At 49.9% G+C, this 27,918-nt stretch overlaps 1 protein-coding gene across 6 annotated transcripts in view; it reads left to right on the forward strand.

Moving 5' to 3' along the window:
- Positions 1-27,918, forward strand: part of ATP11C (ATPase phospholipid transporting 11C) — a 66,410-nt gene that overhangs the window by 12,080 nt on the left and 26,412 nt on the right. For 2 of the 6 annotated variants that reach the window (XM_065689245.1, XM_065689248.1), the window contains exons 1-11: positions 3,354-3,409; positions 14,437-14,556; positions 16,253-16,342; positions 20,292-20,372; positions 21,349-21,456; positions 22,067-22,195; positions 24,548-24,651; positions 25,562-25,612; positions 26,479-26,543; positions 27,093-27,174; positions 27,526-27,676. In XM_065689245.1, coding sequence (XP_065545317.1) covers positions 3,359-3,409; positions 14,437-14,556; positions 16,253-16,342; positions 20,292-20,372; positions 21,349-21,456; positions 22,067-22,195; positions 24,548-24,651; positions 25,562-25,612; positions 26,479-26,543; positions 27,093-27,174; positions 27,526-27,676 — 1,032 coding nt within the window. In that variant the 5' untranslated portion in view covers positions 3,354-3,358. Of the gene's footprint in view, positions 1-3,352; positions 3,410-8,737; positions 8,802-14,436; positions 14,557-16,252; positions 16,343-20,291; positions 20,373-21,348; positions 21,457-22,066; positions 22,196-24,547; positions 24,652-25,561; positions 25,613-26,478; positions 26,544-27,092; positions 27,175-27,525; positions 27,677-27,918 lie in introns of those variants that run through there. The other 4 variants (XM_065689247.1, XM_065689249.1, XM_065689246.1 and 1 more) reach the window with 3 other exon arrangements.

Here is a 27,918-nt window from a genome sequence, read left to right on the forward strand (position 1 = left end):
TGGGGCTGGAGGGTGCTGTGGAGGTTTTCCTGTGTGAGTTTCCCAGCTTGGATGGTGGCTTTGGTGCCCTTCTGCCTTAAAGTGTCCTCTGGTCCCCACTGAGCCCTGCCCAGGGGAGTAGGTTAGGCTATGGTAGGAGCAAGCAGCCGCTCTTGCCTTGTTGCCCAGATGTCTTATCCCATGGTGAGCTTAGAAAATACTGATCTGTGGGTTCAGATTTAAATCTGCTTCTCGTTGTCCATCCCATGGCCATCTGTTCAGCCTGGAGAAGAGAAGGCTCCTGAAGGGGAGACCTTAGAGCAGCTCCAGTGCCTAAAGGGGCTGCAGGAAACCTGGAGAGGGGCTTTGGGCAAGGGCCTGTAGGGACAGGCCAAGGGGAATGGCTTGAACCTGCCCGAGGGGAGACTGAGCTGAGCTCTTAGGCAGAAGCTCTTCCCTGTGAGGGTGCTGAGGCGCTGGAACAGGGTGCCCAGAGAAGCTGTGGCTGCCCCATCCCTGGCAGGGGATATTTGATGTTTCCCCTTGTTAACCTGGAGCTTTGCAGCTTTCTCTACCTGGTGGGACCATGCAGAGGCTGATCCCAGCAGCTCGGGGTGCTGGGCTGTGGCTCTTTGCTGCATGTCAGTGATGAACCACTGTGTTGAGGAGCCTCACGCTGCTGGGTGGTTGTTAGCAGTGGTGCTGCATGAAGGATGCATCCATGGAGATGCTGTGCTCAGACTGTATCTTCCCCTTAGGGACACCGTGCTGGTCAGGAAGTGTGTCATGCTCACTGGAAATAGGGATCAGGGACACTGCTGCTCATGTTGCTGATGACTATAAGCCATTTCTATTCTCTTCCACAGTTTTGCTCTCCTGGGTCTCCTGCACCCTTTTTGCAGGCTGGCTCTACAACTACAAGGCAGTCCCTGCTGCTTTCAGTGTAACCATCACACTGCAGCTTGCTGAATTGCTTTGAATTATCCAGTATCCCACTGGCTACTTGGTTACCGTTTGATTTGGGCACTTAGGATTTGGCTTTTTGTGATAAACTTCACTCCAAGACTTGTGCGTGGAGCTGTTACACGGGTTGCCATCACCCTTACATGGTAGCAGGGTGATGTTGGTACTGCAGGGGATGGGCATGCTGTTTTAAGCTTGGCTTACTAACTTGTAGCCTGGGGAAACAGTGAAACTTCCCTGCTTTTAAAAGGTCTCCTGCCCTTTCCCAGCTCCTGCCTGGCTGCTGTGTCAGGAAAAGCCTGTTCTGCCCACAGGCTGCAGTGACTTCAATATATATATATGCATTAAATATACATGTATACAATATGTATGCATTAATTATGTATATGTGCAATATATAGGTGCGTTAAACACGTATTTTTGCATATGGGCTCTTTCTCGGGTGTAGCCAGAATCCGGGATGATTTATAGAATCCCATAGCTTTAGTCATTCAGTTTGAGGTGGAATTCCAGGTGAAGCCAGTTTAATCTAAAGGCATGGCAGCTCTTGACATCCAGTTGTAATGGATAGCGGCTGTGGTTCAGAGATATTTGTCCTGCTCTCCTTACTGAAAGCCTAATGCACTTAGTTCAGATCCGGCTGTTTGTAAAGGGCTCTTTCCTCTCCTCCTGCAGCGGAAAGGAGGGATGGGCACCCGCCAGGCTCTCATAGCCAGGTATTTTGAGAGCAAATCAGGCTCCTTGGTGTTTCTCACAACTCAAACAAGTTTCCTGTCAAGCTCCTTTGTGGCCTTGGATGAGTAATGCTTTGCGGTGTGCTTTTCCCTTGTGATTTCAGCTCAGTTGTGCAGCATCTATAGGTGAAAGGGCCCTTGGGCTTGGTAATTCCTAGCTGTGTATTTTCAAAGGGGCAGCAAGCGGTCTTTACGTCTGGCCTATCTTGAAGCGTGCTGTATACCTTCATAAGATATAAAGCTATTAAAGCGGGAAGCAGAGGCAACACTCAGTTGGTAGGTGTAATTTGTTTGCAGTATTGTGGCAGAGGCACTGATTTGCAAGCCAGAGGGATGCTATTTGTCTTGTAAAGGCTCTAGAAGAGCTGAGTAAGATGTGCAACAGGCCAGACTAGGCTATTTGAAGCTGCTTTTTCCCATTCTTTGGTATTGCAATCCAAGATCTTTTCAGCAATAATAAAACCCAAGCACCAACAGGCTGCAGTGATGCTGGGCTCCATTGCCTGAGTCTCAGTTGGCTTAAAAGGGAAAAAATCATTATAAAATCTCACTGCTGGGAAGTTAAATGTAAGGAAAACACAGAATGCGCTTTGTGAGCAGCCCTGCCACCTTTTGGGGTGATTTCTGGGGAATTCCTTGCCAGCGTTCACACAAAGCCAAGCTACCTGTAGTGCCCTGAGCACTGCATTGGGGCTGCACTGGGGGTACCCGCTCAGAGCAGGCTTGTTCTTATATGGGCTGCAAAGCTAAGCTTAGAATGCAATACTGATTGATTTCTAATGTTTTAGTGGTGTTTTGTGTGTTGGTCTTGTTTGCTCTGAGTTGTGGATGGGTTTTATTCCTATCTGTTTAGTTGTTTAGTTCTTACTCTTTTGCCCTTTACTTCCAGCTCACCTTTTCTTATACATGTTTGCTGAGGGAGTGCACTAGAATTAGCTGTGATACCCAGAGGGCATCATCCTTGCATCAGCCAAATCAATACTCTCCAGCACATAGAATCAACCAGGTTGTAAAAGACCTTTAAGATCATCAAGCCCAACCTTTACCCCAGCACTGCCAAGTCCACCACTAAACCATATCACTAAGACATTGTTTCTGCGGCCTGGTTTCCTCCCAGGCAGTTAAATGGATGGAAGTGGGACTTCCCACTTGACAAGTACCATTCCAGTAAGTGCAGGGTGGGAAGATCAGATGTGCAAAGAGAGGAAACGTTGGGTGAAGGAGCTTGTCTTGTAACTGTGAGGGTAGGAACGCCTTGATCCCCGTGTTCAGGGAAAGCAGTGGATGGGGATGGCTGAGTCATCTCCCGGGATGCTGCCCTGTTCTACAGCTGATGGACCACACTGAAACCCTTTGAGCACCAAGCCCAGCATCCCAGGGCTGTCTCAGACTTTGTCTCCATGTCCCTGTGGATAAGCGGATTTCCTTCCCACTGCAAAATGCAGTGCTGGTGTTGCTCAGTGCGGATGCTCGGTCAGCCTCAGGCAGGTTGCTCTGCAGCCGCTTCACCCAGCCTGGCAGGAACAGGAGCCAAAAGGATTTCCTGAAGATAAACAGTTCTAGGCCACATGTTGAGGATTTTTGTCCTGACTGGGTGGATTGCACTGATTCAGTATCCTCGTGTAACTGTGCCTGCAGCCCCAAGGGTGAAACTGCTGGTTACTGCAGTATCCGGACATAAAATGCTCCCAGTGAGATCTAGGGCTGATTTTGGATGTGGAGCAATGGATGAAGTAGGTGATTTCTCCTTCTCTTCTGCCTCTTATCTCCTGCTACTTCTGTAAAGACATTTCTCTGCAGTAGAGCACAGGGTGGGTTAGAAAAACGCAGCTTTTGGGGTTTTTTTGAGTAGAAAAACTTCATCCGAATGGAGGGGCTGGGACCTTGGGTACCCATTGCAGTACTGGTGATGATCACCCCATGATGCTGGTGTGGAGCTCAGTCGTCTCATGATGCCTGGACCTGCCCTCCCATCCCTCTGGGTACGTGGGAAGTAGGACATCCTCCCTGCAGAAAGCTTTACCTGGAGGATGTGGGTTGGGCAGCCCTGGGTACCAGCTTCTGGGCTGCTGCAGTGATGGCATATGGAGCATCTGCCCCTGTTGGTGGGCATCCTTGCTTCCATAAGGAAAGGGAGGAAACTGCTTTGGGAAATGAGTTCCTTGCTGGTCATTCGTTACACTCACTCTGAAATGATGGGAAAACTTAAAAAGGGGGAAAAATGCTCGTAGGAGGCAGAGGTTAGAGTAAAGCCTTGCTGGGCTGGGATGCACAACATGGTATTTAGGGTGCATTTTTGTTTCCATAACTGAAGAGCTCAGGCTTTGGAGGACTGGAAAGCAACGGGGAAAACCATCAAATTACAGCTCTGCTGGCTGATGCAAGCTGGACAACTGCGGACTTGGAGGGTTTTTTTCCAGTTTGCTCTTATTTTAGCTTTTGCCAGGGCAAATCACTGCTCTGCAGAGCTTGTGCCCTGCTAAAATAGCTGCCGATGAGCAGACATATGCGCACAGCTTGAGCAGGAGGTTCGGAGATGGGAAGACCTCGTTGTATTTGCTTTGTGACCTCTGCAAAACATTTGGCTCTTGTTCAATGTCCTTTTTCAGTTCTCAAGTTTGAAGTGTGCCTATGAGCCTGAATTCTCAATGCTGGCAGCGTGCTGGTCAGACTTTTGCTTTGGACTGCCAAGAATAAAACCACTCTGCCTGTATTCCAAGATGAGCAAAGGGGAAAAAAGGGTTGAGATCCTGAAAACTTCCAGAGGTGGGATGGTTTGAAGCAGGAGCAAGAGATTTCCCATAAGGCAGCAGCACTGAAATGTTGCTGTCCCAGCAGATGGCTGCTGGCTTTGGAGTATGGCTTTCTGCATCGTATGTGAACCTGACAGCAAACGGAGGCTGTGATCCATAAGGAGAGGGCTGGAGCGTGCTGTAAATGTGTTACCTAGGGAAAGAAACTTGTATTTCCTCTCTCCACCCTTCCTAAATCTTTCAAGTAGCCCTTTCCCCTGTTCGCCCTGCCCTGCCCTGTCTGTCTCTGCTTTTATCAGTGCCTTTATTTGTCCATGTCAGCTTTTCCAGGAAACTCAGCCTGGTTGGGCTCTGCTGTTCTCCAGCCCATCGTCCTTGGTGAAGGTGACCTTCCTGCATGCCCATATGGTGAAACAGCACGTCCTTGGGACAGAGGGGACATGGGGACAGGCTCTGGCCAGGGCCACTTACGTCACTGGACGCACTTTGCCTTGCACTGAGGATGGTGCAGTGTGGGTCGATAATGATGTGCTACATAGACATCATCCACCACATTGTCATCTCCATGAGGACCAGGGATGAGGTCTGGGTGTTGAGCCCCATCACGTGTTGACCATGGTTTAGAGGACAAAGTGTTGGTCATGGTCCTTTCTTATATTAATCTCAAAGAATCTGTGGCTGCCCCATCCCTGGCAGTGCTCAAGGCCAGGTTGGACGCAGGGGCTTGGAGCAAGCTGCTCCAGTGGAAGGGGTCCCTGCCTGTGGCAGGGGTTGGAGCTGGAGGAGCTTTGAGGTGGTCTTTCAGGTGCAGAGGAGAAGCCGAGCAGCAAGGCTGCTCCTGTGCTCCCCTGCCTTGCAGAACAGCACAGGCAGAGCCTCTGACATTGAACTGGGACCTTTGGCTTTTGTGGCTGGAGCCAAACCCTTCGTGTCCCTGAAGGCAACCCCCGGCCTGAGTGTGGAGACAGTGCCTGTGAGACTGCAGAGACAGCACACGGCAGCTTTTATGGACGAGAAATGATGCCGTTTCTATCAGAACTGTTTATTCAGAGCAGCTTCCAGTGTGTGAAGGGGCCTCCAAGGCTGCCAGAGAGGGATCCTTCATCAGGGACTGCAGCGACAGGACAAGGAGTGATGGGTTTGCACCGGAACAGGAGAAGTTCAGTTGAGGAATGAGGTAGATTCTTCCCTGTGAGGGTGCTGAGGCGCTGGCACAGGGTGCCCAGGGAAGTGGTAAATGCTGCATCCCTGGCAGTGTTCAAGTCCCGGTGGGACAGAGCCTTGGCAGGCACGGTCTGGTGTGAAGTGTCATTGCCCATGGCAGGGAGCTTGGAGCTGGAAGCTCTTGAAATCCTTTCCAACCCTAACTATCCTACAACTAAACTACAACTACAACTACATCTACCCTATAATTCTATGAGTCTAAGGAAAGTTAATTCTAGAGAAGAACAAACAACACAGCTGCTTACCCCTACACTAACCTATAACCTATTGAAACCCCAACAATCCTACACTAACCTGTAACCTATTGAAACCCCAACAATCCTACACTAACCTATAAGCTATTGAAACCCCAACAACACTTACTCCTACACTAACCTATCCCTATCTCTACCCTACGGATGTTCCTATCTACCTACGCCTACGTTTAGGGGCAGAGGCGCCAGTGGTGTCGGTCGGGGTGGGTGCAGCAGCCCCGCGCCTGGTGCGTGTGGAGCGGGGGGCTGCAGAGGGCTGGGTGTTGTGCTGCTCCTCTGCAGCTCCGGCACCAGGCTCAGCACCGCGCTGGCGTCTTCTCTGCCCGGTGCCCTGGACGCCGGTGCCCGGGGGGGCTGCGGTGGCCGCTCTCAGGCGCTCCATGGCGCTTTCTGCCCTCCTCTGGATCTCATCCAGGTTGGGGTAATCCCTCTGGAAGTAGGGGTGGTAGTAGAAGAGCAGCTGCAAAACGCAAAGGAGAGGAGTCAGTTGCCATCGGTGCAAGGAGGAGAGAGACAGAGATCCGGTAACTCGGCATCTGCATCGGAAAAGGCAAACGTGGGTGCTCAAAAGGACTTTCTGGGGCATTTTAAACCTCAGCTGTTCTGGCTGAATGCAATGTTAGGGTAGGGCTTTGGTCAGTCAGAACCACCCTTGTGTTTCCAGGTGCTGGGAGCAGAGAAGTGTAGGGTCTTCAAAAGCCTGAAATCCAATGGAGAAACCCAAGCAGGTCTCGTTTTAGAGCACCTGAGTGTGGAATGGGCCTGTTGGGAATAATGGTGGTGCTGCCGTGTATCTTGTCAGCATGGAGCAGCTGCCACAAGATGATGGAGGGCTCTTTTGTGTGCGGAGGAACCAACGTACCTGTCCCAGAGCAGGCCCTGACGCTGCTGCTACTGCCCGCAGCTCCCTAATGGGCACGGATACCACCATGTCCTCCTCCATCCGGCAGAACCCATAGAGGTGGAGCCGGTCCAGGAATTCGTTCATGGTCTCAGCCTGAAGGGCCCTGCGTGCTCCCCTCTTGCTGAGAACTTCGCTTTCGAAGAGGTTATCTGCAATAACCAGGCAGCTCCCATTGTCGCCCCACCAGATGGAGTGGAAGCGGAAGCAGGACATGAGCTTCCATAGGGCGACCAGGAAGGAGTCTGGTGCAGAGGTCTCTGAAACACAAAATTGCATGGTCAGGGCCCAGGGTTCGTCAGGCAAGCCCTGAAGGGAGATTTCTTTTGCGGGAGGTGCGGTGGCAGCAGCCCAAGGTGCTCCCGTGTCACCTCTTCGAGGCATGGTCGATGCTGAGGATGCCTCCCCTGAAGATGCCTCTCAAACCACTTGGTTCCACCCCTTGGCTCCAAGTGTCCCCCAAGCAGCCAGGCCGGGTCCTGCTGCTCAGCAGACTGAAGGGCGGTGGCACCAGCGGCCCCTCAAGTTCCCCAGCATCGCTGTGACATCGGGGTTCCATGAGGGTTCCATGCACGGTGCCCATCTCCTGGCAACAGGAAGGGGAAGGCAGCAGAAGTTGCTCGAAAGCCGCGTTGTCTTCTCCTGGAGAGAGCAGTTTAGAGCCGAGAAGTGACCCCAACTGTGTTTGCCTTTGGCCTGTGCTGCTGGGGCCGTGCTGCCTCCCGTTGCCCCGGGGAGCTGGTCCCCGAGGTGGGATGGGGAAGGCTGCAGCGTTGGGCATCAGAGTGCCCAGGCCTGAAGTTTCTCCCTTGGGCACCTTCCCCCTGTGCAGAAATGCCCCAAGCCTCTTGTGTGGAGTAACCCCGCTGTGATTGCAGCAGCGCTGCTGCTGTCGCGGCTGTGCATGTGCTGGGTGATGCTCTCAGCTCTCAGCAGGGCTCCGTGCTGCTCTGCAGGATGAAGCACAAGTGAAACACCCCCTGCGCTGATCCTGCATGTGAAATAAAGTGGTGCTCTGCACTCCTGTACCTTTTTGGGATGGGTTCCTCTGCTTTTCTTTGAGACAGAGCCCTTAGACCCAAGCCAGGACACTCAGTGATGTTCTCTCAGCCTTTTGAAAGCTGTCACCTCAGTCCTGAGCTGGAGGAGCATGGCTGCAGGAACAGTGGTGTCAGCTGCAGGGCCTGAAGTCCATGGAGCCTGACCTTAGAGCAGCTCCAGTGCCTAAAGGAGCTGCAGGGAACCTGGAGAGGGGCGTGGGACAAGGGCCTGTAGGGACAGGCCAAGGGGAATGGCTTGAACCTGCCCGAGGGCAGACTGAGCTGAGCTCTTAGGCAGAAGCTCTTCCCTGTGAGGGTGCTGAGGCGCTGGCACAGGGTGCCCAGAGAAGCTGTGGCTGCCCCATCCCTGGCAGTGCTCAAGGCCAGGTTGGACACAGGGGCTTGGAGCAAGCTGCTCCAGTGGAAGGGGTCCCTGCCCGTGTCAGGAGTTGGAGCTGGAGGAGCTTTGAGGTGGTCTTTAAGGTGCAGAGGAGAAGCCGAGCAGCCAGGCTGCTCCTGTGCTCCCCTGCCTTGCAGAGCAGCATGGGCAGAGCCTCTGACATTGACCTGGGACCTTTGGCTTTTGTGGCTGGATCCAAACCCTTTAAGATCCCTTCCAACCCAGCCAATTCTATGGTTCTGTAGTTTTCTGTTGACTCTCCTTTGCTCTTGCTTGTTGTTCTGCTTGGTCTGGGGCTCACATGGTTTTCTTCTGCTTAGGGATGAGCCGCAGAAGTCCCCTGCAGTGGGGAATGAACTTGGAGCTGTGCTCACCTTCAGCCCTTTCTCTTGGACCTGGGGGCTCTTTGTATTTGAAGAGCAATGTTCTTTTTTCCCAGAGGACTGTGCATGTTATCGACCCTTTGCCATAGGGGAGGGCACTGGGGTTGATCCCGATCGATGGAATTCTCTCTCTACCTCAGGACATCTCCCTAAAAATGTGGTCGCTGTGGGTAAGCATAGTCCAAACTGCTGAATTATTAAGGCTTTACTCAGAGCATCACTTGTATAGAAATGACTAAGGACAAAGAGGAAAAGAAACTTTGGCAGGAATCTAATTCAATTTAATAGATACTGGGTGCGCAATGAGGTCTCTGTGCTGGGGGAGGCTTTTCCGGGGTAGTTTTGGGATGCGATGGTAAATTTATGGAGGCTTTTTAGCCTTGTGCGTGTGTTTTCCGTGGTGGCTCTGCACTACAGGAGCGGGGAGCTGGAACAGGCTGCGTTCGGAGGTGGTGTTATTTCTGCAGGCTTTTTTGGTAAACCGGGTCGTCTTCTCGACTACTCCTATGATAAATGGAGCAATACGGGAGTGATTTGGCTTTAAACCATTCACGAGTTCTAAGCTGCGTAACATGATTTAATCTTTCCCCTGCATCTATTTAATATAAGCTGTGATTTCATTGAAAGGGTTGAGCTTTGCACTTGTACCGTGTAATTATCTCTTGTTTTAGCTGATGACTCCTTTAAAATGCCTGTGGTTTGTATTAGGCCTTATTTTCCTTCTGTGTTATTTAGTGTTTACTTTGCGGCTTGAAGATACCTGCAGCAAACATGAAAGGAGTTTCTTTTGCTCGGTTCGCTCTGATTTAGGTGCTTTCTGAAACTGGAGTAAACGGAATGATGGGGATGTGTCTTTTTCTGTCACTGTCTCTCTGGAAACGGGGCCAGCAGGTAGCACAGACCTTTGTTTTCCATATGGAGGATATAATTAAACCCTGTGTTTTGTAGCTGCCCTAGAAATAGCCCACTTCAAGTGGCTTCTTGTCAGCGGCGGCTGCAGAGCGCGGGTTCACCTCTCCTGTTGAACTCGGTCCCACTCCATTAATTTTTACCCAGGGTTGCTAATTTTTACCCAGTTTTGCAGCTTCTCCCGAGCGCCAGGTCCTGTGCCTGCTGCTGTGGTGGATTCCCAGAAATCTGGGGAAAGAGGAGCTTCTCCAGGTGGGAGCTGCTGTGCTGGAGCAGGACATCCATGTGGGAGAAGGACACAGATGGGAAAGGGGCATGAAGGGAGGCTTGTCTAAGCTCAGGCAAAGAATCTGGGGAGTTGGTGTGGGCTGTGAATGTAATTCTGCCATCTCTGTGTAATGCTCCAACAACTTCAAGTCATAAATGATGCTGGGTCATTAGTTGCATCCATTGGCTTTTATAGCCCTGATCTGATGCCTTTTAAATCGTACCTGTTCCTGACTCCTAGAGAAAAGCTTATAGCAAAATGCCAAGCCTCAGTTGGCCTATTGATGTGTGTTGATGGGCTTTGTAAATGCAGACAAGGTACAAAAGCATTATCCCATATGCCCTCTTTTCAGAACTGCTGCTTCAGGCAGTGACTGAGCTTTATACCGAGTTGAAAGCACAGGGAAGTTGGGTTACATGGAGACATTTAACAGGAATACATTCTGTATCTGGATTTCTCCATGGCATGAGGAGGGATATAGCACAGCAGCACTCTGCCTTGCTGTGTGTGCCTGCATCAGTGGCGATGATGCTGTTATTGATTACTGCAGCCTGGGCACCTGGTCCTGTTCGGGGTGTGCAGTGAGGATTGATGGTGAGCTGCCAGCTCGAGAGGATGCTCCTGGCAGGACAGCATCACTACCCTCATCTTTACCTCCTGTGATTTGTGTTTCACTCTGTAGGTGTTGTTTTCCAGCTGAGCTCCATCAGGGGACGTCTGGTTTGGGTGCCCTCTTGAGTGATTAACTCAGTGATGGACTGGGTGAGATGCTGGGGGAGTGGAACAGGAGCCCTGAACTGAACCTTGAATCGCTGCAGAAGAGGCCTGCATCCCTAGGGCTGTTCTTCAGGTGATGCAGGCAGGAGAGTGGCTCTTCTTAAGAGCAACCTCCTCCTCTCCATGCTTTTGACTCCTGGGGTGTGTGGTGTCCCCTGGGTGCTCTTGGGAGCTCATCTGGGTTACTGGGGCCCCCAACAGCACCCCCAGACCCTCATGTGGGCAGTCTGACACCACTCATCCCTATGGATCACTCTGGTCTCCCAGCGCTCCTGTGTACACCGTGCGTGAGGCACAGGGAGTTGATGCAGGTGTATGGAGGAAGCACAGTCCTGTTTTCCTCCAGTAATCCTTTGGCTCTAAACAGCAGAAGAAGCTGGCTTTTGCTTGCCCGAGCTGACCATGGTGCTGTGGACCATGGGCCTTACAAAACCCCGCAGGCAATGAGGCTGCTGTTTGAATTGGATCCAAGAAATATTTTCTTCCTTTTTTTTTTTCTATCAGAATTAATTTTTTTTGATGAAAAGCAGTTGGGAAAAGTCTCTAAATCCTCTCCCTGCTAATCTGCATGGGTTATGGTTTTCCCCAAAGCCTGGCAGTTACTCCCTAAATCTCGTCTTAGGTCTCCGCTGAGAGCTGTTATTAAGACTTAGCAGTCTATTAGCGAGCTGTTGGAGGTGGGCTTGTCAAAGTGAGAGCTTTTAATTGCTGAGCTGAGCCAGCACCTTGTGCGTGGCTGTGGGATGGTGGAGGGAATGGGGAGAGAAATGCCAGGAGAGGTGGTGGGAGTCTGGGTAGACCAGAGAGTGAGGACTGGTCCCTGTGCCGCCAGCGCAGAGGGCTCCTGTGCACCGTGGATCTTTGTGGGATGTGCTTCATAGAACCCCAGCCTGGTTTGTGTTGGAAGGGACCTCAAAGCTCCTCCAGCTCCAACCCCTGCCACGGGCAGGGACCCCTTCCACTGGAGCAGCTTGCTCCAAGCCCCTGTGTCCAACCTGGCCTTGAGCACTGCCAGGGATGGGGCAGCCACAGCTTCTCTGGGCACCCTGTGCCAGCGCCTCAGCACCCTCACAGGGAACAGCTTCTGCCTAAGAGCTCAGCTCAGTCTCCCCTCGGGCAGGTTCAAGCCATTCCCCTTGGCCTGTCCCTACAGGCCCTTGTCCCAAGCCCCTCTCCAGGTTTCCTGCAGCCCCTTTAGGCGCTGGAGCTGCTCTCAGGTCTCCCCTTCAGGAGCCTTCTCTGCTCCAGGCTGCCCCAGCCCAGCTCCCTCAGCCTGGCTCCAGAGCAGAGCTGCTCCAGCCCTCGCAGCATCCCCATGGCCTCCTCTGGACTCGCTTGAGCAGGTCCATGTCCATAATTGAAGGGGAGCTGAGGGGCAAGGTTCCTGGGGCTTCACATCTCCAGGTTTTCCATGGCTATTTATGGATACTCTTGCCAAGCGAATCGCTGTGTGTGTTTTTCCAGGACGTTTTTAACCAGAGCTCTGTTGCTCCCGTGTCAATGCCTGTGTTGGGCAAACTCTCACCCTTCCCATCACCCTGCCGGCAGCATGGCAGGGAAGCTCTCATTCCCTCCCCATGCCGGAGGGATGCTCGCCAGGCATGAGCCTGGCTCCAGCTCCTTCCTGAGGATGTGACAGGGACTTCATGCTTGGGGACAGTCTGTCCTTGCTCCCTGGCGCTGCTGTGGCATGGATGAATGGCTCTGGCTTTCACTCCTGGGGTGCATGTTGGCAAGACCAATAGCTGCGACATCCGTAATGCAGCAGATGCATCAGGGAGCCTTTTTGGGGTCTAGTTTCTCATTCAGATGTGCTGTTTGCTGCTGTGGGTAGTGGTGACGACGCTGGGAGGGCGGTCAGCCTGTGCTGGGCTGGTGGCGTTCCCTAACTGGGATCCAGATGTGGCCGGTCCATGTTTGGGAGAGCCAGATGTGCCCAGTGGAGATGGGAGCTGGTGGCTGCTGCAGTCTCTGCATCCAGGAGATGGAGGGACATGGTGTAGGGCTGCAAGAAGCTTTGTTCTTCTGCTCTAAGCATCATCCCCTGGAGGCTTGAGGATGCTGTAGCGTGTAAAAACACTGCTGTGATTAAAGGTGCTGCAGACATGGGTGGGGAGCCAGGGGAAGGAAGAGCTGCCGCTTCCTTTGGGCAGATCCTGCTCCTGGAGCAGCCAGATCCATTCAATTGCCGCTGCTCCAGGTACATGGATAGGGCTTAGGTTTTTATCTTTTAATTTGTTTAGGCTTCTCCTTTTGCTGTTTTACCCTTTCCCAAGCATCGCTCCCAGGCCTTGCTGCTCAGCACGGCTTTTCAGAGTGCCTTTTCTCTAGCTGGGTTTCACTTGATAAGCTCCCTGCAGTGGGCCCTTTAGATAACCAGGATGCTGAGCCGGAGCCAGGGCTGAGCCCATGACGGGCAGCTGACACGGGGCAGGGGTTTGGCATTTGTGGCACCTGCCCTGGTGGGGTTTCAAAGCAAACAGGCTCTAGGGTTGAAGATTAATGATTAAGTGGAGACTGAACAGTGCCCGCTGGTGCTTTAGCAGCCCTGTCGCCTCTTTTTGCCCTTGAACCATGAACAGTGACAAATCCTCTCATGTTCTCAAATCCACAACTCTAAAACCCCCTTAGTTTGGCCTAAGATCACGCTTTATAAGTGTTTTCAGGCCATGCTTTGTAACCTTAAGTTTGACTTTGCAAAAGACTTCCTGGTGCCTGGTCTCCTCCCTTGGCTGTGAGCATCTGTGGCAGGGACATTTGTTGTATGCGAGGTGGAACCTGGACAGGATGAAAAGCTGGTTTTTAACCTATTGCACAGTTTTGTTGCTTTTCAAAGTAGGCATTTCCAGTCCACAGAGAGCCTCGAGTGTGCTGGAAGCTGATGGAAACAGAGCCCATGGTGGTGGGCTCCTGTAAAGCCACTTTGCTACCCTTCTGAGGTTGTTCTGCTGCAGTTCCCCTCTTCCTTCCCCTGGTGCTACAGGGCAGCAAGCCCAGGTTATCACTCACTGGTGACATCTCCTTCTGCTTTAAAATAACCCCCCAGCAAGACAAGCGGGCACTGCTGACACCCCACGTGTCTTTTGGGAAGATTGGGATGTGAAACAGCGTTGTTAGTTCTGGTTTTATTGGACATATTACAATAGCAGAAGTGCATCTTTTTTAAGGCTAAGTCCCAGTTCTTTGAGCACCAGAGTGGTGTTGGGATGTTTAGGATGGACTTGAGGGTTTGACAGGAGAGCAAGCGTAAAGGAGGGTGCGGTTTCCATTGTACCCCATGAGGTCCAGGTTTAAAGCCTGTGTAGAGACCCAAGGGCTCTGCAGGTTGGATCTAGGAAGAGATGTGTAGCAGATAAATTATATTCCTCATGACTTGAAGTGCTTGGTCAAGATATATTCTCCTTTGGAAAGGAAAACTTGCCTTCAGTCATGGCATCACGGAAGGTGTCCCTGCCCATGGCAGGGGGTTGGAACTGGGGGATCTTGGAGGTCCTTTGCAACCCAAACCATTCTGTGATCAGCTGCCCTGCATAGGGCAGGAGCACAGCGGACATGAGCAGGGACTTGTCCTGGTGGGGTGTAGCGTGGGCTGTGGTCCTGGCGGGGTCAGTGGCTGAGCAGTGCTGGGGACCCCAAGTTGTAGGCTCAGTGTTGTATTGGTTTTGCTTTATGACCTTATGTGTGCTTCTGTTCTCCATCCTTTTGCTGGAGCAGAGAAGGGAACTTTTAAGGTTCCAGCCACCTTATTTCCAGTGAACACCGCGGTGCATTCAGCTAGAAGCTGTTAATGCAAATACTTGACCTGTTTTTTGAGCTAAAAGCCAATTTTTCCCTTTGCTGTTGCCCCACAGTGTGCTGGGGAGGAGAAGCGGGTCGGTACACGCACCGTGGTGGTCGGGCACCGGCCGGTCTCGGAAACAGATGCGTACGTGGCACAGAAGTTCTGCGACAACAGGATCGTCTCCTCCAAGGTGAGCTTGATGCCCTTGTCCAGAGTAACTCAGGGACTCTGGATTCCTCAAGGATGGATGTCAGGGTCTCTTTGCAAGCGGAGCAGCCTGGTACGTACCGTACACCCCAGCTCCAGCCTCTCTACTGGTCTCTTTTCCTTCCTATCAATCACAGTGGGGGTGTGTACAAGTTCCTTTCTTCTGGCTGGATGAGAGCAAAGCACATGGACACATTGGGTTTGTGGGGTCGGTTTGGTTTGATTTGGGTTTTCCTTTTAAATGTCTTCTGGCATCCCCTTTGGGAAGAGAGCACAGGTGAAGTGTAACACAGCACGAGACGCCAGCAGCTCAGATTTGCAGAAGGCGATGGGGATGATATTTTATAAATGGATAGGAAAGCACAATTCCCTTATTTCTTATTTTGTTCCATGGATTTTTTTTTTCCTCTCCTGAGTTAGGACAAAAATAGCCATGCTCTGTTTATCCCTTGGGATGAAAGGGGAAGCATTCAGACGGTATTAATGCAGCTTTTGTTTATGGTGGAGAGCTGCGATGACACCCATCTGCCTTCTGCTTAGCTTTTTCTTTCCGTGACATTCATGAAGCTGTTTCAAAAGCTTCGAAGCCAATTTGAGGGAAATATCAAACAAGTGGCATCCCATATTGTCAACACAGCTGGATACAGATTATGTCGCTTAGGATTCAGGATGCTCGGCATACAGTCAGGCTTCGGTTTCATGTCCTTGAGCCGTAAGGGGGGGGGGGGTTTCCTTCTCCTTTCCTTTTTTACACAGCTTGCATCTTATTTGTATTTATGTCTGTGCTGTCTCAGCTTATGCTGGGGAAAGGTTTTACGTGCAACCATGTTTAACTTGTGTAGCATTCCCGTTGATGCTTCCCTGGCACACAAGAGGGTCCTTCCTGTTTCAGTTCCCTCTCTGACAGTGCTTTGCTTTAGCACTAATTCTGCTTCTTCCCTGATTTATTATTGACTGTGGTGTCCTTGCTCTTTTTTCTCCATTTACATTTGCTGGGCATGGACTCTTCTTACGTGACCAGTCTTTTCCTATCAAGTGGGCATTGGTCTTGATACTTGGCTGCTTATTACTGCTTGAGGCAGACTGAAAGATCAGATATTAGACCCATTATCTTCCCCGTTGTTCTTAAGTTCCACATGTTCTCCAAAGCAAATGATTCAGCAGCCTTCTTAAAATGATAATGAGCCACAATCTAATAGCACATTTATGTGGGCAACAGGGCTTTCTTTTAATGGAAAGCAGCTCTAAGATGGCTTTTGGAATCTCAGCAGTGTGCGTTGCCTCTTCATGAAATCAGATCTACCTAGAAGCTGTCTGCTGAAACAGATACCCCTGGTTTTATCTTCCCTTCACCATCTCCAGCCATGTGCTTTGGGTTATTTTGACAGAAGAGGAATAGTTGCCTGCTTTAAAGCAAAGAAACAAAGCTGTGAGACACCTCCAATGTTTAAAGATCCAACAGAGAGGGCTGGACCTGGATGTTGAAGCAGGAGCTCGGTGGTACCCATCGTGCTTGTGGTTTTGAAGCAGGGACCTGGACCTTTCCCTGGAGCACACCAGACACCTCGGTGTGGCTCCTCACTGGGTTAAGGGACAACCCCCTTTCCTGTTCTGTGCAGATGCTTCCCCTTTTGTAGCTGTAGTGCCTTGGTGTGTTGGTGACCCCTCTCTCCCCACAGTACACCCTCTGGAACTTCCTCCCGAAGAACCTGTTCGAGCAGTTTAGAAGAATTGCCAACTTCTACTTCCTCATCATCTTCCTCGTGCAGGTAAGAGCTTTGCCAGGGGTGGGTTTCATGCACGCGCAGCTTGAACAAGAATTGAGGTTTAGAACTGGCCATGGTGCTTAGAAAGAGATGTTTGGGCTCTTTTTTAGTCGGAAGCTGTGTTATAATTGAGGCACACCAAGCATTAAAGAACTGGGGACTGTCTGAGATGATGTTTGACTGCTACGACAATCAAAAAGCTATGATAACTCTTTCACTGTTGAGATCAGTCAACCAGTGACAACACATGTGATGCAATAGAATTAAGGTCTAGATTTTTGGTCACCTTTATTACTTCTGTTGTGTTTACCCAAGTTACGTGATATCTGTATATCTTAGTTATAGGGAGTTTCCACACAAGCAGAAGAGACAGGCTATACTCAGAAAAATGCATAGCTTGAGCTTTGGGAAGGTGAAGCTGCTTTAGGGCTGAAGGTAGGCATTAGAACACTACCCCAGCAAATTAAATGGCACTGTGGGGCTACTGAGCAGCCTGCTGTTAGATGGACTTCTCTGGGGTTTGGTGCTTCATGTCTGGGGTATCACTGTCTTCCAGGCTTTGTGTTTAAGAGATGAGTGTCGAAAGTGCTTTATCCTTGCAGTAAAGAGTTATGATTTGTAGTCATTTTGGTGGCTGCTGCAGAGGGGGATCCCGGGATAACGGCCATGGATGGCTCATCCTGGCAGCATCACACGAAAGGCCGATCTACCCGGCATCATCTGGCTCTCCTCCATCTGATTCCACTGGCCTTGCTCTATTTTGTCAGGCTGAATTTGTAATCTGCTTTGAACCCAAGCGATGCCCTGGAGTCGGGATGTCCTTTTTGTGTAGCTGGCCATTTAGTGATGCGGTATCAGGTTTTGTCTTCGACCCTCTGGCCGTGAAGAACGTGGGATATTCTTGTTTTATACTTCCCAAACCAGTTGTAGTTCAGCTTCTTGCACATTTTAAACACAGGTTTATGGGGGTGGGAAGAGCCTGGCTTTTCCTCCTTGGTTTTATTCTGTGGGCACCTTTAAAATAAGGAAGCAACCCTCATGCTCTATTAGAGAAACAACAAACCCAAGTGAACTAAACCTGACCTGACAGCACTAATACACTTGCTGCTGTATAGAGTAACCGACTGCCCCTGGGTGCTTGCTGTTCTGGGATGCCGCTTGCCTTAAAAAAGCACTCAAGGCCACTCCATTCACTTAAAATACCAAGGGTTATACCTCGATAAATGGTATCTATAGCTTAAATCTTGCTGCTTATCTTTAAATTAATGGAATTGCCCTGTGTGCTGCATGAGAAGTGTCACAGCACTTGGGGGTTGCTTGGTGCATCTGCTCTACCTGCTGCTGAAACCCTTTATCAAAATGGCTATTACTCCTTGATTCCAAATGCAGCTCTTGTTTTAGAGAGAGGAAGTACATGCATTAAACATAAAACACCTATAGAGCACTAACAAAGACAAAGCACTGACAACAGTGCTTTGGTTCATCTACTGCAACACTCAGAGGAAACTGAGAGGAAGCTCCTGGTAGAAGAAGCTGGTTTGGAGTAAGCATAGTCCAAGTGTGTTTGCAGGCAGACCAAGCTGATGGCAGTAAGTTAATTCAGGAGGTGCCAGGGATGAAAAATGTCCCTTGTGATTGATGGAGGTGACTTCTGGACTGTGTTTTTCAGTCTCCTAAACAATGAGTTAGGAAGAAACTATTAAATAACAAGATTTTGTCACTTTTAAGTGGATCCAAATGCGGCTGCTGAAGTCCTGAAACAGCTCAAAAATAGCTTCAAAGGAGTCTGCCTTTGATGTTCTGGCTTGTTGCTTGTGTGTCCCTCGGCTTTCTACCAGCCACGAAGGGGAAGAGCAGTATTCAGCCAGGGGATGTGCTGGGAATGCAGTGTCCAAACACATAAATGAGTTATTCCAGGGACTTCATCTCATGTTTGTGCTCCTATGTCTATAAAACAGTGTTTGTGTGGACAGAAATCATTTTGTTTAAGCAAAATACATACAGCTGTGTCTTCAGTGCCTTTGTCTTTGTCAGCTAAATGCCGAAGTTCCTTTGGTATTCCCAAGATCTGACTTGCCTGTATTTCAGCGATGCCACGCTGGTGACTGGCCGTTACATGTGCTTTGTGCAGTGTGTCCATGGATCTATCCTCGCTTGAGGTTGTTATTCCAAAGTCTGGTTTCTACCTTTACACCAATTGGAATGAGCCAGGGCTTTGTGCTCCTGGAAGTATTTGCTGTGCTTATCTTGGTTTATACTTAACTCATAGACCCCTTACCTGGCTGCTTCTTGGGGTGTATTCCTTCCACTTCAATGCCTTCTGGCTCTTCTCGCTGTGGCTGCAGTACTGCAGGGTAACAGAGAATCATAGAATTGTAGAATAGTTTGGGTTGGAAAGGACCTCAAGATCATCCAGTTCCAAACCGCCCTGCCATGGGCAGGGACACCTCACACTAAACCATCCCACCCAAGGCTTCATCCAACCTGGCCTTGAACACTACCAGGGATGGAGCACTCACAACCTCCCTGGGCAACCCATTCCAGTGCCTCAGCACCCTCACAGGAAGGAATTTCCTCCTTAGATCCAATCTAAACTTCCCCTGTTTCAGTTTGAACCCATTACCCCTTGTCCTGTCACTACAGACCCTGACAAAGAGTCCCTCCCCAGCATCCCTATAGGCCCCCTTCAGGTACTGGAAGGCTGCTCTGAGGTCTCCACGCAGCCTTCTCTTCTCCAGGCTGAACAGCCCCAACTTTCTCAGCATTGCAGAGTACAGGGTTAAAATCCACGTAGCTTCCTGCCAGCTGATAAGAGCAGCCCTGTCCTTAGTACAGCTTTTCGCAGGCAGCCGAAAACAATGCACGTACAGATGCTGCTCTTTGTGAGCCTGCCAGGGAAGTGCAAACAAGTGGAGGCAGACAAAGCCCCTTTGTGGGCACACAAAGCCTTTCTACCGAGGTTCCCTCTCTCCACAGCCCTCACCATCTGCCTCTCCTGCTCCCGTCCTCTGCAGAGACAGCAGGAAAATGGCCAAATGAAGGAGGGAAGCTTGTCCTCCCCTTGCGTTATTCCCTCCTAGTTATGAACCTATTCTGCTGTTCTTACCCTTCAGGCCAACTCATGATACAGTCAGAACCTGCCTCCCGAAGGTTTAGTTAATGATGAAGGAGCCTGGGTTTGCTGCTTGAGTGCCACGCTGAGCTCAGGAAGGATCCAGCTATCTACCCCCAAGGCAGTTGCTGTGCTTAAATCATGCTCAGAACTCCAAATTGGAGAGCTTAAAGGCAAAGTGTGGATTTCTGTTCTCCTTGAATATTCAGGTTCCATTCTGCAGTGTATTTCCTAACTCATTCGGGCTGATGCATGTTGTTTTTAACCTCTGAGTGTTGATGTTTCAAGGCAATGGGTATTGTCCTCCCTCTCATAACCAGCTGTGTTTTAGGTTTCAGATGTGCCACATCTTCACTATTAAAGAGGAGAAACAACCGTCCTGTGGCTGAGTGAGAAATTAGGGTGTTTCTCACTTCATTCATTGCTTCTGCCTCTGCCCATCCTCCTTCCTTGCCTCAGTCCTCTGCAAAGCACCCCATGGTGGGAGCAGGCTTGTTGGCATCCGCACTTTGAATACTTGTGCTTATCTAGCCCATCTTCATTAGCCCATTCATCCAGGCTTTTGTTTCCCACTAGAGCAAGGTCAAATGTAGGTTTTAAGCTACTTCTGATAGGGTTTTTCCCACCCGAGGATATCCCATGGTCTTCCGGAGGAGGTGGTGGAGATGGAGGAGAGCGCTCCTGGGGATGCCTGCGTGGTCCTTCTCATGTGCCCCTTCCTTCTCTGATGGGTTGTTACGTACACCCAGCGGGATGAGCACCTTTCTTCCTGTTACCAGAGTTCTTGCTGCTTCTGCTTCCTGAACCCACTTGTCAGCAGTATATTTCTTCTCTCTGCAGGTGATAGTGGACACCCCGACCAGCCCGGTGACCAGCGGCCTCCCTCTCTTCTTTGTCATCACTGTCACAGCTATCAAACAGGTACCAGTGTCAGCGTGGGGAGAAAAAGATGCTCTCTGGGACTTGTGGTAGAGGAAAGCCATGAGTGTGTGTTTGAATACACTCCGAAGTCACCAAAATGGGCTGATAGGTTTGGTGAGCCCTTCTCAGGAGGTGAGGCATGTATACTGGTGCTTTGCAAGAGAGGCTGCGAGCACCAGTTGAGTGTGGTTATTGGTCTCTCTTGTTTTGGCAATATAAAGCATCTCTGTAGGCACTGTTGTAAGCAAACTGTGAGGGTCAGTAGAGGTTACAGCTGAATTTTTCTCCTCTCTTTAGAAATACTCTCTGAGTCTTTGCAGAGCCACGCTCTAAATGTAGCCCACGCTCTGCTCCCATGGTGGTAAATGGAAAGGACAGTTTCTGCTCAGCCACTCAGCTGCTGGAAATGCGTGTCCTCATCTTGTTGGTGTTAAAAGCCCTTTTTCCTCCCACCATATGGACGTGGGCCATTAAAAATATCCTCTACAGGGGGGTTGAATGATAAAAGAAGCTTCTTCTACAGGGGTCAGAAAGGGAGAGCAGGAGTAAAACCCATTTGCTTCCAATCTGAATGTTTTATTCTTTCACTAAGGACTGAAGAGGAAGAGTCTCATCCTGCGTTACCATAGGGAAGAGTTGCAGGGTGCTAAGTGTATTATTCATATTATCGGCCTGTTCTTGCCAACGCTGAGAATAATAGCAACACGTTACAGTGGCTGAGCTGCTCATTGCATGCACTGCATATAGATTGTGTGTGTTATTTTTAATCTGTTCTGAATCTGTCAAATATGCATATGAAGTTATTAAAATAAATTGATTCAGTCTGAGCCACTTTGGTGGATGCTTTGTCACGCACGAAGGAGGTCTTGAGGGCTGCTTGGTTTATTCATTGTTTTAATCTCTCCATCCCTGCTCATCCTCTTGTGTTAGTTTGCTTGCTTCCTCATGAGTTTGTGTCGCCTGTTTGTGTGCCTAGGGATACGAGGACTGGCTGAGGCACAGAGCTGACAACGAAGTGAACAAAAGCAATGTTTTCATTGTGGAAAATGCAAAGCAAGTGCGGAAGGAGAGTGAAAAAATCAAGGTAACTCTTCACAGAGAGCCCGTGTGTGGGTATCGCTGAAGCCGATGGCAACGAGAGGGTGTGCGGTGTGGAAACGGGAGCAGGGAGGAGGGATGCGCTGAGGTTAGAGCTGCCCCAGTGAGCTCACTGTCAGGTGAGGTGCTCCAAGAGCTGTTCCTGGTTCAAGAGAGAAGCTGCCTTTTGTTTGATTGCTTTTGAAAAGCTGTCTCACAAAAGCTGTGCCGGGGCTGACAAGTGACAGATCCGTCAGCGCTCTGCGCTTCCCCGGGACAGGCAGTCCTCTTCCATTTCCAGCTCTCCCAAGGACACCAGGAAAGTACACTTAGCTCTGACATTAATGTATCACATCGCACTTCAGACAAGTACAGTCTCTTGCTCTATAAAGATTTAGCAAAGGAATAAACGCCTTGCCACGTGGGCACTGTGAGCTGGTGCTGGGCTGGATGGACCTGTCGGGCTGTGCAGTGATATTCTGGGACCGACATACCTCTTGAACCCTGATTTCCCTTTTAGCCAACGTAATTTCTTCTAGGTTTTGAGAGAAGCTAAATCTGCGACCATCTAATGACAACAGTAAAGCTGTTCGTCTAAAAAGCTTCCTTTTCTCCAGGTTGGAGACATAGTAGAAGTGAAAGCAGATGAGACCTTCCCCTGTGACTTGATATTTCTGGCCTCAAGCAGCACTGACGGGACGTGTTATGTCACTACAGCCAGCCTCGATGGCGAGTCCAATTTCAAGGTGATGGGAATGGATGGGGCAGAGTTTGGGAGCTGGTGCTTGGGGGTACTGGGTGCCTGGAGCTGCCCCTGAAGCGGTGCTGGCACAGGCTTTGTGTGTGTGTCAGTGGTGGGTGCTCCCGTGGAGCCCATCCCCATGGCCGTATTTAAAGCTCTTCCCTCTGTCTGCTCCTGTGTGTCAGCACCGCAGTCCCCTGGGGGTTGCTTCCTGCTTTATCTCCATCAGCCATTTCTGCTGGTACTGCCCCAAATGGCATTGATATTCATTGAGGCAGCTTCACTGCCTTCCTGCCCATCACGGGAAGTGTGTTAGTGCTTCCCTGCTCCAGCCCCATGTCGGTAAAGCAGTACCTGCAGCTGCTTCAGCTCCCTTTTCAGGACATGCCAATGTATTTGGTGCTTCACCCAGCTTTCCCAGTGCGGTCAGGGACTTTTTGAGGCAGCATTTCCAGATCCATTTGGGGAATTCTTCACCAGCGTGAGAAGAACATCGCCTCTGGGGTTTTTTGTTCTCCCTTTCCCAGAATCAGGCGCTGGAATTTAATACCAGTCTCGCTCAGGATGGATCTCCTCCTCAGCTTTAATTCCTTTATTCATGCCGCCTTCTCTAACCTGGGGAAAGAAGCAGTAACAGCAAAAAGCCCTGATAGACATCAGAAGACATGACCATTTCATTGCACTTGTGTGTCAGAAATACTTACTCCTGCAGTTGCTAGTATCTGTATCAGACTGGAAGGTACTTCAAAATGACCTGGTTCATTCCAGCGTGCTCTGAAGTCGGTGGGAATGCTGTTATCAATCTGATGTGTATGCTACGGGCTCTGTGGCTTGTCTCTTTATGGGTGGCTGTTAATCAGTGCTGGAAATCCTGTGCAGGAGCTGGTGCGGTGCTGCTGCAACGTACTGGTTCCACTAGTGAAGAGGAGTGGAGCTTTGAAGTGGCTTGAGGCTGGGAATAGATAACCGTGTTAAACAGGCTGTTGCTTACTGGTGTGGGGTGTATTGTATGCCTGAGCTCACATAACCTCAGAGTCTTGGTTGTTACTGACTTTTGAGCCCAAGTGCAATGCTGAATTGCTGTATCAAGCACTGCAGTGGGTTTTCTTCTTGGTTTCTGGATTCCTGTAGGTGACTGGGAGCTGTCTCCCGTTTCTTGATGAGATGAAGATGAGTTTGAAGTGGAAGGGCATAGAAAAGGCAGTGCTGTTTGGGGAAATAGGTTTAACGGGAGGAACCAGGGTTTGCTCCACAAAGAGGCTCAGGGAAGCACGGCCCAAACCTCATCTGCACTGGTATCTGCTGGCCACCTGGTGGGGATTTTTGTGGTGCTTGGAGCATGTCAGGTCAAAGATGTGGGAAGGATGCCCGGTTAAGTGAAACTGGACCAGAACTACAGAGGGGATCTTGTCAGGGCTCTTTGAAGCACAAATCCTCAGTCATACGTTACCTAAAAGAGCATGTGTTTTCTAAATACATTAAGGGACCCAGGGTGCAGAGGTTGTGGAGTTGAAGCTTTCAAGTCCCACTCAGTAATTGCACAGCATCCATGGTGACAGCAGCATCAACCCCCCCCAACAAGGGCAGGGTTTGGTACCGGGCACAGCTTTGCACCGTGTTTCACAAACCCCATGGTTTATACCAGAGGCGTTTGTGTGTTTGTGTCTCTGCCTCCTATACAGAAAGCCAGGCAGGCTCCCACACCAGCACAAAGGTGGGCATTGCTGATGCCATGACCACAGCGCGTGGAGCGTAACGGTCCCCCCGGGATGCGCAAGACGGGGATGCGGGCGTAAGGAGCGGAGGAGCTTTGTGATGGATTTGTTGCTGGGGATGGATGGAGGCAGCCTGCCGTGCAGCCGCCGTGACTTGGAGCTCTGAGTAGCTCCTATAAATAGAGCCCGGGAGGCAGCGAGCGGATCCTTTGTGGGCTTTCCAGTTAATTGTGAGAGATGAACCTTCGCAGCAGCGGCTGCTAAAAATAGGCTGGAGTCTGACAGCGCTCTGCCTGGTCCCTGTGCGCCCGAGCTGCTGTCTGGTTACCCTCAGGAGCATCGGATCGGTGGTCCCCGGGAGCCCCTGTGCCCTGGGGGTACCTGCAGCATCACCCCACCCCAGGGACAAGCCAAAGATGCTCTGCTTGTGGAGCACGCCCTCCTCAGCAGCACATTCCCTCTGTGGTTTCTCTTATAGACTTCAGTCTATCACTGAGAGATGCTCTGTGGGAGCAGGGTGAGGGTTTGGGTGAGCTGCTGGTGCTGACAAGGCTTTGCTGGTGGTGTTTTAAGTAATGGGGTATAAAACCTGGGGATTGGGGTGCTGGGGGCTTGTGGTGACGCTGTGCTTCTCTGCCCAGACTCACTATGCAGTGCGGGATACCACTGTGCTCTGCACGGATGAAGCCATCGACACCCTCACTGCTACGATTGAGTGTGAACAGCCACAGCCTGACCTCTACAAGTGAGTCTGTGTGTCCTGCCCCTCCTGCCCTGCAGCTGCCTGGTGTCATCTCCCCACAGACACCTGAGTACCACCAGTTAGGGGATCTAATAATGGAGGAATGGCTTTAAGATGAACGAGAGGAGATTTAGACATTAGGCAGAAGCTCTTCCCTGTGAGGGTGCTGAGGCACTGGCACAGGGTGCCCGGAGAAGCTGTGGCTGCCCCATCCCTGGCAGTGCTCAAGGCCAGGTTGGACAGGGGCTTGGAGCAAGCTGCTCCAGTGGAAGGGGTCCCTGCCCGTGGCAGGGGTTGGAGCTGGATGAGTCCCTTCAACCCAAACCAGTCTGGGGTTCTGTGAAGTTCCAATTCAACAAAGTGAAGGGTGTTTTCATCAGAGACAAAAGGTTCTCAAGGCAGTGATAAGCTGCCAGGCTTCTTCCATATGAGGATGGTGAAGCGGACACTGCACTACTTCAGGGCTTGGTTCCTTCACAGCAAAACCTCCCTGGTGCAACACTCGGCATGATGAAATGAGCTATTCTTCGTCAGCTCAGCTGTGGTCATGGTCCATGTGCCCATCCTCAGGCCATTCTACTTCCCAAGTGAAATGCACTGGGCTGAATGACTTCCAGGATAATTGGTTCTTGTGATTAAATCCCTTGAAGGAGGGTTTCTGGGTTCTGTGCTCTGTAATGGGGATGTGCTGGGGTGCGCCGACATGGTCGGGTACTGCTGCTGCTGCTGGCTGTCCCTGGCCACGAGGGCTGTGTAGCTTCTCCCTGCCCTGAGCGCAGCCACGCTGCTGAAGCATTGAACTCTCAAATGCACGTGTTTGTGTTTGCTTCCATCTCATTACTTCTGTTTAGTGTGTTTCTGGTAGCTCTTTACAAGGTGTTTGTAACACAAGTTCCTCATGTTTTTATTGCAGGTTCGTTGGAAGAATCATCATCTACAGAAGTAACCAAGAGCCCGTAGCCAGGTTGGTCTTGCAGCCCTCTCACTGGCCCTTCTCAAAGAGGTCGGGCCTCTCCATGGAATTTCAAGGATCTGAACTTGTGCTGCCATCATTAGGGTTTTTCTTTACCCCTAAATGGTGGCTTTTACTTTAACCACTCCACGTATTTCATTACTAAGGGAGGCCTGTAGTCAACCTCTCCACTTACTGCCCTGCTGTGATTTGTTTGAGCCCCTCTTGGGGAAGCAGTGCAGGACCACCGGCAGTGGCCTCCCTGCTGGTGGCGAACAAGTGTACCAGGCGATTGCCAAATGCTGTTATTCAAAGGGAAGCAGAAACTTAAACTTCACAGTGTTTCAGGTAAAATATAAGCAAATTATGTTTGTAAGTCATCAAACCCCAGAATGATGCTGGCTGTGATTTGTGCTGTGGTTTGTCTGTCTGGACCCCAGAAACAACAGAGGGTTGCGGGTAGGGGTTTCAAAGAGAAATGAAAACATGAATGGGAGCGAAATAAGCCATTAGCTTTGGTGCCATTGACTGGCTGTGTTATAATGGACAGGTTTTTGAAGCCTTCCAAATCAGTTTTTTATGTAAGTATGGAACATATTAGATCTGAACATTTTTCACATATTCCTCAAAAGCCTTACTGATAATCCCCCGTTAAATCTGGAACTTTGAGCACCAAGAATAGTCTGTGTGAGATAAAATGGAAATACAAGTATATAAAGAGAGAAAGAAACTCAAGCAATGCCCATTTTAACACACAAATCCAGTAATCAGGTCTAAAGAACATCTGTTTAGCTTTATGGTCTATCTGTGGGTCTAAATTCTAAAGCAGTTTGAATGTCCTTTGAGTGATGTAACACTATAACTTCTTTTACATTTAGGTCTTTGGGTCCTGAAAACCTGTTGCTGAAAGGTGCTACCCTCAAAAATACCAAGAAGATTTATGGTGAACAGTTATTATTATATCTATTTACATAGTTTGGATAAATAATGGCAAATGTAGATGTTATTCACTAAATCTGGAGAGGAAATACAGTTACATTTGGTACGCAAGCTGATTGCAAAGGTGAAGGGGGAAATCAGGAGGTGCTGGTTGTATTTGCAGTGCTGCCAAGCTGTGCAGGTTGTGTTAATACACCTGAACAAGCTTTTCTTGTTGCCTGAGATGGGAAAAGCAGGGAATTGATCCCAAATCCTTCGCTGAGAACGTGCTAGGATCACAGTCCCAGACACTTGTGATTGAGGGTGATGCTGCTAGGGAAGACTGATGGCTTTTCTGACTGTGTGTGATCCATAGGCTCCTGCTCAATGCTCTGGGATATACAGTTACGTTACTTAGCAGCCTTGTAGGTTTCTGTAGCTGAACAGCTCTTGTGCAATGCCCCTTTCTAAGACTTAAGTTTCATGTCAATCCTGGTGCCCCATGTGTGTAAGTGCAAGCTGGGTCCATCCGGGGCTGCAAGTCTCGTATGAGCCCTGCTTTAATACCTTGTAGGAGTTGCAGTCTATACTGGAATGGAAACGAAAATGGCTTTGAACTACCAAGGGAAGTCTCAGAAACGATCTGCTGTAGAAAAGTGAGTATTTCTCGTCTGCAAAAGATGGGTAAAGCATTTGGGTTTGGTTTTTAGTGGATGACTTGTAGAGAAATAATCCCCTAATCTGCTGCCTTTTGTTTCAGATGCTCTCTGATTGCATAGAAAATCTGTGTATTTGATTGTTATCTTTCAAGAAGCTGCATCGCTTAATAGCTGTGTCATTTAAGAGAAACAAAGTTAAGAGTTGTTAATATACATGAACTGACCCTGAATATCAAAAGCGCTTGTTCTGTAATTGCCTTCTTAAAAGGAAGTCTTGTTCCTGCTTCTTTGCATGGTTTTCGGTATAAAAATAGCTGCAAGAACTGAAGGAAGAAACCTGTTTTTCAGATCTATCAACGCTTTCTTGATAGTGTATTTGTGCATCCTATTGAGCAAGGCCACTGTGTGCACCACTCTGAAGTATGTGTGGCAGAGTAATCCCTTTAATGATGAGCCTTGGTACAACGAAAAGACTAAAAAAGAGAGGGAGACGTTCAAGGTAAGGGGATTTGTGTTTCAGCCCCTCCTCTGGCTTTATTTGAATGGGTTTATTTAGAGTGATAGAGTCTGTTGCCAGCCCAGTGAGTCCCGTGGCTGTTGTTTCCTTCTGTCTCTCCTGCTCTTTGTGTTTCTTTCCTGCCTCTCTTGTGTTTGTGCAGTGCAGTGCTTGCATGGAGCAAGGCAAAGCATAAATACTCTCTATCATAGAAACGCAGCAGCCAGTTTAACCTGGATCCTTAT

This window comes from Lathamus discolor, chromosome 9 (assembly GCF_037157495.1).
Source record: "Lathamus discolor isolate bLatDis1 chromosome 9, bLatDis1.hap1, whole genome shotgun sequence".
In the NCBI taxonomy this organism is placed as follows: Eukaryota; Metazoa; Chordata; class Aves; order Psittaciformes; family Psittacidae; genus Lathamus; species Lathamus discolor.